Source organism: Seriola lalandi, unplaced genomic scaffold, assembly GCF_002814215.2.
Source record: "Seriola lalandi dorsalis isolate HSWRI2012SDOR001 ecotype SW California unplaced genomic scaffold, Sedor1 jcf7180002050319, whole genome shotgun sequence".
NCBI lineage: Eukaryota > Metazoa > Chordata > Actinopteri > Carangiformes > Carangidae > Seriola > Seriola lalandi.
The window spans coordinates 4,213-14,129 of record NW_019520872.1 but is presented as its reverse complement, the minus strand read 5'-3'; the positions used below and the strand labels follow the sequence as shown (position 1 = coordinate 14,129).

At 41.0% G+C, this 9,917-nt stretch overlaps 2 protein-coding genes across 2 annotated transcripts; both read left to right on the top strand.

The window, feature by feature from the left end:
• Nucleotides 1-1,078: 1,078 nt before the first annotated feature.
• LOC147819703 (uncharacterized) lies at nucleotides 1,079-2,000 on the top strand. Its single transcript, XM_087171922.1, has 4 exons — nucleotides 1,079-1,140; nucleotides 1,328-1,501; nucleotides 1,577-1,750; nucleotides 1,903-2,000. Exons 1-4 carry the CDS (start codon nucleotides 1,079-1,081, stop codon nucleotides 1,958-1,960), a joined length of 468 nt encoding a protein of 155 aa, XP_087028048.1. The 3' UTR covers nucleotides 1,961-2,000.
• A 549-nt stretch (nucleotides 2,001-2,549) lies between these two features.
• On the top strand, nucleotides 2,550-9,900 carry LOC111649298 (NACHT, LRR and PYD domains-containing protein 1a-like; the record flags this gene model as incomplete). Its single annotated transcript, XM_023399076.2, has 10 exons — nucleotides 2,550-2,587; nucleotides 4,018-4,366; nucleotides 4,455-5,153; nucleotides 5,275-5,338; nucleotides 5,971-6,056; nucleotides 6,825-6,880; nucleotides 7,326-7,540; nucleotides 7,630-7,895; nucleotides 8,044-8,154; nucleotides 9,750-9,900. Coding segments are annotated over exons 3-10 (1,015 nt in total), but the record flags the coding sequence as incomplete, so codon positions are not given.
• Nucleotides 9,901-9,917: the final 17 nt, after the last annotated feature.

Sequence of the window (9,917 nt, the reverse complement as noted above, 5' to 3'; positions counted from 1 at the left end):
CAATCACTCAGGAGCGATACCTGCTGATCCTTTAGGCTCGCAGGGCTGGAGCCAATCCCAGCTGACCCTGGGCAAGAGTCAAGGTGCACCCTGTACAACAATAAATACAAAAGAAATCCAGTGCAATAAATACTACAAATTCTTCAATAATCATAAAGCTCCAACTGGAAAAAAGTAATGTGTACCATATAAAATCACAGTGAGTTATTTAAGAAACCAATAGCAGCAGGGACAAAAGAGTTCTTAAATCTATTAGTTCTGCATCTTGGCAGATTGTACCTGCGACCGAACGGAAGCAGTATGAACTCCCTGAACGAAGGGTGGCTCCGATCGGCCAGAATTCTGTGGGCCTTGTTCAGAGCCCTGACCTTATATAGGAAGGGAAGGTAGGGCTGCAGCTAATGAAATCACCTTTGAGCAACTGTAAATATACTGTAACTAATCAACTCTGTAATTACAGGCCTCCTCCTGGTGAACTGTCAGATGCTCAGTGTGAACAGCTGGCATCAGAACTGACGTCCAACCCCTTTTACAAACAGCTGGATCTGAGTAGAAACTCTCTGAAGGAATCAGGAGCAGAGCTGATTTGTGCTGCACTGGAGAGTCCAGGCTGTAGACTGGAGACCCTCAGGTCAGACTGACTTCATCAGGTCTTTGTTAATAAGAATATTATGTGGATATTAGTGACTGTTTTCACACCACACTAATCACAGAGCCCTGTCTCCGATGATAAAAACGATTGAATGTGGCACAGGAATGTGAACACTGTGGAGACACATACAGTGTTTACAACCTTCAAACAAAATCAGCTGTTTAATCAATGAGTAGTGAAGGAAAAGAAGATTTAACTGAACAGTGCACTAGCTTCACACTTTGTTCTTTATTTAGACTGAGTGACTGCGTCTTGTCAGAGAGATGTTATGCTTCACTGGTCTCAGCTCTCGAGTCGAGGCGGTCCTCCCTGAGAGAGCTGGACCTGAGTGGAAACAAGCACCTGAAGGATTCAGGACTGAAGCTGTTGTCTGCTGGACTAAAGCATCCATTCTGCACCCTGACGACTCTGAGGTAAATTGGATTAATGTCTATTGACTTAGTTAGTCCTTTTCTATCAACCCACCTCCTCTTATACCTCAAGGGAAAGTATTGCTTGTAGGTGGATTAAAACAGTCAGATTCAGATAGAATAGCCTGAATGTGCAGTAGCAGTATGATATGTCTGATCCTCATATGAACCATTACAGGGAACTCTAGGTGTTTGAAATTGAGCAAGAGTTAAACATCTACACTGTCTCCTATAACCTGCTTGCTGATCTTTGTTCTTCATTCAGAATTAGCTGCTGCAGTTTGTCAGAGAACAGCTGCAGTTCTCTGGCTTCAGCTCTGAAGTCCAACTCTTGTCGTCTTGAAGAACTGGACCTGAGTCTCAACCAGCTGCGGGACTCAGGAATAAAGGCGTTGTCTGTTGGACTGGAGAGTCCTGGCTGTAGACTGAAGACTCTGAGGTAGATAATTTCTTTTCCGTCTGAGTGAAATTTCAAAACCAGAATTTGCATGTTCAGATCATCCTCTCTCTGCAGGTTGATAAGCTGTGAGTTCTCAGATGAGGGCTGCGCTTCTCTGGTGTCAGCTCTGAAATCCACGGCCTCTAATCTGACTGAGCTGGATCTCAGTGGGAACCAGCTGCATCACCAAGGAATGACGCTGCTGACTGAATATGTGAAAAGTTCACATTGTAAACTGCAGACTCTAAGGTCAGTGGAAGGTCAAAGGTTGTGGTAGACAGATTCATTCTGGCCAGCACAGAGTTTACACATTTAGAGGAGGAAGAAAAGAGAATGGAGATTTAATCATTAGGCAGATGCTTCCCACCTTCAGTATTAACTCTCCTAATTCAAACCCACAGAGTGGACAGGGGACAAAACTTGATCACCGCTGACATCGGTACGACACGTGAGTATTGACAAAGAAAACACATTTCAAAAGACACAAGTTCAAAGTGAGAGAACACAACCTCAGCCATCACCCACATTCTTTATATGTGGTTGTGGGCTGACGGGAGACAGTTTATACCGTATCTATAAACTACAGGAGAGACTGGTGCTGCAGCATCACACCTGCAGCAAACACTGTCACTACTGCTGCTCCTGTAACGAGGAAGCTCATCGACTCAAAATGAACATTTTAGCAAAAATCTAAATTCATTTACATACTAATTTAAATTAATATAATATTATATACAGTGTGTGTGTGTATGTATGTATGTATATGTATATATATATATATATATATTAAAACAGATCATTACATCACCTTTATTATTTAGAGATGCCTTTTTTAATGTCTCTTTATTTCATAATGGCATTTTCATGACTAACTTTTGTTTCCTGTCACTTTTCATGACAGATTTACCGCTGCTACCTGTCTCCAGAGTGGGGACTCCTTCAATTATTTTCGTATGGACCTTAAATGTTTTAATTCACTTTACAGCACATGACTAGAGGTAATGTTTTGAAACTAATTCTGTGTGTCTCTGAATTACAGGGCGGATCAAGGTCCTCAGGACATGACAGTGCTGGCATATCAGACAGGTAACAATAAAATGTTTTCTCTGCTTTGACTGTCAATAAGCTTTATTATTAGTATCGAGTAGACAATTAACAGGAGCTTCAGTTAATGTTGACATCAAACATCAGGAGGGGGAAAATGTGATCTCAGTGACTTTGATTGTTGGTGTTGGACGGCTGGTTGGAGTTTTTCTGAAACTGCTGAATCTCCTGGATTTTCACACACAACAGTCTCTAGAGTTTTTACTCAGAAAGGAGTCAACAACAAAAACCATCCAGTGAGCAGCAGCTCTGTGGAGGAAACACCTTGTTGACGAGAGAGGTCAGAGGTCAGAGGAGAATGGACAGAATGGTTGGAGCTGACAGAAAGACTGTGGTCACTCAGATAACCACTCTTTACAACTTGATTTCATTTGCCCAAAGAAGGTGCTGCTGATATTCATCAGGCTTCTTTGGCAAAGTTTAACCTTGTAGTTTTCTTCCATGTTGTGAGTAGCGGTTGTCCTCTGTGACGCTGTACGTAGAGGCTGACTTTACGCAGTGTCTTTCACGTTCAGTCACGGAAACAGAAAAGCTTTGTGCCAAGTGCGAAGCACTCTCCCATCTTCTCCGCAGAGGCCACTGCGTCCTCTGTTAATGGTAGTATGTGCTGTGACCTAGAAATATTTGGGTCAATACAAATTTTATGGAAACATAATAGATAACGCATGTGCAGGAAAATATATTTTAATTTCATTTATATTATACAAATATTTTCATTATTGTTCTGCTCGATTTCAGTGTATCACAGTTTTTGCGACACTTTACGTCATCAGTCTGTGCGAAGGTGTCATGTTTTGTGTGATGTTGGAGCAGGGTGCATCGTACAGGTGGTTGTGATGCGAGCTCCGGTTGTGTCTTAAAAAAAACTACTACAAAAAAGGATATACGCAGCACCGGGGAGAATAAAGTTGCCAAACAGAAGATGGCGTCCTGTTTATTTAGTGCAACATATGGCTCTTCCTGTACCTTCTAACCTCGGCTGCTACTGTGTCTCACTGTATGTTCAGTAGCCTGCTGGTTCCTTCATTGTGAAGTCGCTAAATCTGGTCTCTTACTTGTTCAGGCAGTTCCTCACCACGTGGAGCCGTGTTGCATTTGACACAGCGCAGGTCAAAACTGTGAAAGCTGTGGAGTTCACATGTTTTTATGCCTCTGCCAGCGACAGCCAGAGTCTGAGGCTTTATGTTTTGGGGTCGTCCGTCCGTCCGTTTCAATGGAGTCAATTTAACCTGTTTGTTTTTAATTATACATATGATCAGATACGCTTCACTTCGACTAATAGAATAATAATACAATTAATTTAATGATACAATTTAGTGTCATTTAGCATTCTCACTCACACACACACACACACACACACACACACGTATATACAGTATATACTGTAACTGCCTTTAAATCTGCTGTTTTAGGTCTTCAGGTGGTGGTTTGTACACAAGTAAGTGAAGAACATGTATCTTTGGATCTGGGTGAACTGAACCTTTAAGGATTAAAGAAGCTCCTCACCTCCATCTCTGTGAAGCCTGACATGGCAGAGTGTTGAACTGGTTATCTCTTATTGGCTGTTTGGTTCTAGGAGATATCTTTCTGTTCACATTAAAACAGATCATTACACCACCTTTATTATTTAGAGATGCCTTTTTTAATGTCTCTTTATTTCATAATGGCATTTTCATGACTAACTTTTGTTTCCTGTCACTTTTCATGACAGATTTACCGCTGCTACCTGTCTCCAGAGTGCGGACTCCTATATTTTCTTACGTATGGACCTTAAATGTTTTAATTCACTTTACAGCACATGACTAGAGGTAATGTTTTGAAACTAATTCTGTGTGTCTCTGAATTACAGGGCGGATCAAGGTCCTCAGGACATGACAGTGCTGGCATATCAGACAGGTAACAATAAAATGTTTTCTCTGCTTTGACTGTCAATAAGCTTTATTATTAGTATCGAGTAGACAATTAAGAGGAGCTTCAGTTAATGTTGACATCAAACATCAGAAGGGGGAAAATGTGATCTCAGTGACTTTGATTGTTGGTGTTGGACGGCTGGTTGGAGTTTTTCTGAAACTTCATAGAATAATAATACAATTAATTTAATGATACAATTTAGTGTCATTTAACATTCTCACACACACACACACACACACACACACACGTATATACAGTATATACTGTAACTGCCTTTCAATCTGCAGTTTTAGGTCTTCAGGTGGTGGTTTGTTCAGAGGTAAGTGAAGAACATGTATTTTTGGATCTGGGTGAACTGAACCTTTAAGGATTAAAGAAGCTCCTCACCTCCATCTCTGTGAAGCCTGACATGGCAGAGTGTTGAACTGGTTATCTCTTATTGGCTGTTGTTTGGTTCTAGGAGATTTATTTTTGTGCACATGAAAACAGATCATTACATATAAAAATCCCCTTTTTAAAACGATTTCACGATGGCATTTTCTTGACTACCTTTTATTTCCTGTCACTTTTCATGTCAGAAGGGATTCTGCAACATTTCGGTGGCTCACCATCATATTTGGCAGGGAGACCAAAAAGAGTTGAGTCTTTCTTACCTGATGACAAAATAAAGATATTTAATGTTTTTAGTTAGTTAATAGCAAATAACTGTTAAATTATATTTAGGACTAGAACTAATTTTGTGCCTTTCTGAATCCCAGGAGCTCTCAGGTCGTTATGATTCACACGCTAAACCAAAAATACCAACTCTCTTCAGTATTATGGGTAAGTGAAAAAATATACTTTTGATTTGGGTAAACTGAACCTTTAAAGCTCCTCCAGTGTAAAGGTCTGTGTCCATGTGTAGTGTGATTATAGATCAGCTCTAGCTTCTATATTAATACTGTGAAAGTATCAAAGCCTCAGTCCACAGAGAAATGCACACAGCCTGTATTCAGAAACTGAGCCTTAAAACCAGCCGTCAGGACTTCTGGAACTTTGTGATGTCACAACAAAGCAGTCACCAAGCCCCGCCCACCTGGACCCACCATCCAAACCTTGCAGGATTTGGTTTCTCTCAGTGTTTTTACCTGAAATCTGCTATATTTTTATTGGATCACTCAGAAAACAGTCAGCCAATCAGAAGAGAGGCTCAGAGCCTCCTCTCTTCTGATTGGCTCACTGACCTGTTATTACTAGAGCTGCAGAGAGAAGCCTGAGAGAGGAGATGTGAAACTACACTGAGATGGTTTTTGGTTCCTGGTTCAGTATTGAATTGGCTGCGTGTTAGTAAACTGAAGGTCCAAAATGGCCGATATTAAATAAATAAATATGATACTATTAAATAAGTAAACACAATAATAAATATGTAATATGTAAGTGAACTAATTCTTTGTGACTTTCAATTTTCATGACAGCGTCGGGGACACCAGGAAAAACACAGTATCCAAACGCAGCAAATACGAAGCTTGAGTCATCTGAGGACAAGAGCGAGGTTATGAAGGTGAGAGTGAAACATTTATGGGACCAACTTCAAGCTCAGGAAGAAGCTCTTCTTCTCCGTGGGACTGAGGGCAGACTAGACGCTACACTGACTCACTCAGCATCTAGTGTGTCTAGGTGGTATTACAACATGGCTGCGGCTAGTTGGTTAGCATGCTCATTTCAGTAGATATCTCTGAAATACAGTAGATGGTGGTCTTGGTCATGACATCATCACTGTGGCTCCTTCACATACTATTGGTGGCGTTAGTTTATTTATGAACATTTTAAACTAGAATTCTGGACAGATCTTACACATTGCTCCTTTAAAATATTAAAAGGTTAACTTAAATCCTGTTGCACATTGTACTGCGCTACTGTTTGTTTTTTGGGGCTTTTTATGCCTTTACTGATCGCACAGTGGAGAGAGACAGGAAATGGGGAGGCAGAGAGAGCGGGAATAACATGCAGTAAAGGGCCGTCTGATGCAGGACTCGAACTGCAGCCTCTACATATGGGGCACCTGCTCAACCCCCTGTACTTGTATTTGTATTTGTATTATTTTTTAAATATTTTTTCACATTTATTGTAAATGATTAATTGAAAAAATCCATTCACATTTAAGCTACTTGACATTGATTATTTATTTGTATATTGACAGAAGCATCATTTTCAGTTTTAGTCGCAACATGTTTTTCATATAATTCCTGTCACCATTATATTCAAATGTTTTCTCTGACATGATATAATAATTATTTTTAATGTAATTTTGCACCTTTCTGAAATCCAGGGCCCATCACACTTTACACCTGAAGTGTTAAATGAAGGTGGAAACATCTCGTACAGGTAATCAGACCATGTCAACTTGTTGTTTTTATGTTTTTATCATTAAAGGATCATTTTTATCATCTTCTTGAGGTTGCAAATGTCTGGCACACAGCAGGGTCATGCTAAATTGTTAGCGTGGAGCATCACAGTCCACTGCATGTAGGTGATAAAAGGGCCAAAAACAGACTCAGAATATTAGAGTAGAGGAATGGCTTCTGATGAGCTCAACCTAGGCGCTGGACATGACGCTGGAAGGTGAAAGGGGAGGAGGAGCGTCGCAGCAGTCTGCCTGAGAGGACAGCTGACAGCAGGAGAGAGCAGATTTAAAGTTTGACAACGACATGATTGGGTGATTGAGATCGTGGCGAAATATGAGAAAGAGAAACGGTTGTGAATGAAAATGAGGCGTAAAGATAGTCTTCCTGATTGAATCTACGATAAGCTTCATTTCTCCGTCATACAGGTTCCGGGGCCCATGTCCAGGTGTGTTCCTGTGTGATATGACTAAACTGGCGTTTACGATGACTGGGGCGGGGAAGCTGACATACAAGGTCGTCCGCTGGGATGAGGAGCTCCTCCGCTCAGCTGGAAAGACGGCTGCAGGTCTGCTGTTTGACATCAAGTGTTCTGAGGATGCTGTCTCTCAGCTGCACTTCCCACACTGTGAAACACAACTTGGTAAATATGCACAGTAATGAGAAATAATTAGTTAAAACCACAGACTGGAAGGAGTTTTTCGTGGTGCTGACGGCTCTTTGTGTTCACAGCATCGCTCTCTGAGGCCCTGTCTGTTGTCCACATCAGTGTTGATGGAATGAGCATCCTTAAGCCGCGGGAAATAACAGACACACATGTGATTGTGGACATCCCTCACCTCTCTGCCTTTGGCTTGGTACGGGATATCATTAAAAGGTTTCTAAACATCAGGAAACCAATAAGGGGCCAAGTTCTGCTGTTTCGCCAACCAACGTACAAAAGACAAAGCCGAAAACTCAATGTGTTTCTGCTGCCAGATAACGTCCCGGTGCAGGAGGTAAAAGCTTTAGTAATTACTTTATCAGTCAGTGACACATCACTTCTCTCTATATATAGTTCCTGTAAGTTGGTTATGCTATAATTGAATTAATATAATTGGGATAATGAAGTCACTGTCTAACAAAAATGTTCCAACGCTCCTGAAGGTGAAAGGGCAACTGGACGAAGCTGAGTACATTGTGGCTCCTTCCTTCTGTCACCTCATTAGAGGCCAAACGTACAGTCTGGACTGTCCTGAGGCCTATATAGTACCTCCGGTGAGTATGTCAAATACAATTGTCTGTTAGTAGTTGATGAAGTGAATGAAATAGGTATCCTGAGTATTATACGAAATTATTGGCAAATGCTTTTCTGATTACATAGTTTAGTGTAGCTCACACACAATATCCCAATATGCAATAATGTACTGAAATGCACCAATGGTTTTTAAACTAAGAAAGGATTCCTGTGGAGGGGTTTCAGAGACAAACCCACAGGAGAAATATCACCCAAGCTCCTCCGAGCTGTTTAACTTGTTTTGGGTTATTATTTTTGGTTTTGAAGGTGACAACACTCCACTTGTCAACCTTGTTTCCAGCAGCAGCAGCAGCAGTTGTTATAGGCTGGTCAGCAGCAAAGAGCAGACAGACAGTCAGCTGGTGAACATAGTGGAGCAGGTGGAGACCAAAACCAGAGCTATAAGAGAGGGAACACTGGACTGAGATTCATCAGGTGGATGCAAACACAACTCGCAACATCAGTGTTGTTGTGTGTAAAAAAGCAACTCTTTGCTAACATGTTTTCTATATCAACTTTATAATATGATAATTCTGTGTTGTCATGTTGTAGTTGTGTTGTAGTTATCGACCTCACACAGGAAGGCTCAGTATCCACTTTTCTTTTCAGCTGTTTTGGTCTCTACCAACTGATAAGAAAAAATAAGTTTGTCTGTCTGCTGTTTGATGCTGAGCAGGTAATGTACAGTGGGGTTTTTGAGCTTTTAGTGTCCAACAGCTGTGGGCTGCAGCTGGAAACTGGGTTGATGAAAACAACACAAATGGCTGTAAAACAACAAGCCGCGCCTCCATTATGGCAAATAAAATGCATTTATTACATTACGAGCAGGAGAGAGAGAAGTTATCTGTAAATGCTAAGCTAAAGAAACTAGCAGATCTGAATAGCATGTAAACCAGTGGTTCTCAAAGTGGGGTCCGGGGATCCCAAAGGGTCCTTGAGGGGGTTCCCCAGCAAAAAGGAGATAATTTATTTCCACCGTAATTACATCCATAAGTAACACAATGACAGAATGTATCACTATTTCGGTCGTGGGTTCAAACACTTACTTATCAGATGGGGCGTCCTGGGACAAAATCTTATCAATTTGGGGTCCATGTTCTAAATAGTGTCATTTTAGGTGTCCTTGATGTGAAAAAGTCGAGCCAAAAAGTTTCTAAATCTAGCGACTAATGCTCTAAGTTGGCAACACTGCAGGCTGTAAACTTCTCGCTAATAGAAACCACTTGCACCGATTCATTTTGAAAGAAAAATGGCCAATGAGGAAACTCCAACTCAGTCACATGGCATTCGGGTGACCAATAATGGAATTATGATCACTCAGTCAGTCACAGACATTTACGATTACAGGTCTGGCCCCGCTATTCTGGTCCAGCCAAAAACAATGAGCTTAAAGAAGCTAAAAAGATCAGTAGAGCTGAGGGGAACTGCAGAGTCAGGTGACCAACACCTTTCAGGTTACACAGCCATTTAGTTCATTGTTAATATAAACAAAAAATATATAGAAAATTCTATTAGTACAGCTTTAACTTTATATGGTCACTTAATATATGGTGAAGTAACCATGAGACATTTACAGTTTGCAGTATTTGACTTCAACTATGGACCAAATTACCACCCGACTTTTGAGATTCGGCTAACGGCAAGCGAGCAGTTAGCGATTGTGAAAGTCCGAGACCAAGAGAAGAAACACGTCTGGGAGTATCCTGTTGAACTAACTGGTACAGAAGGCTTGATTAATTACTCA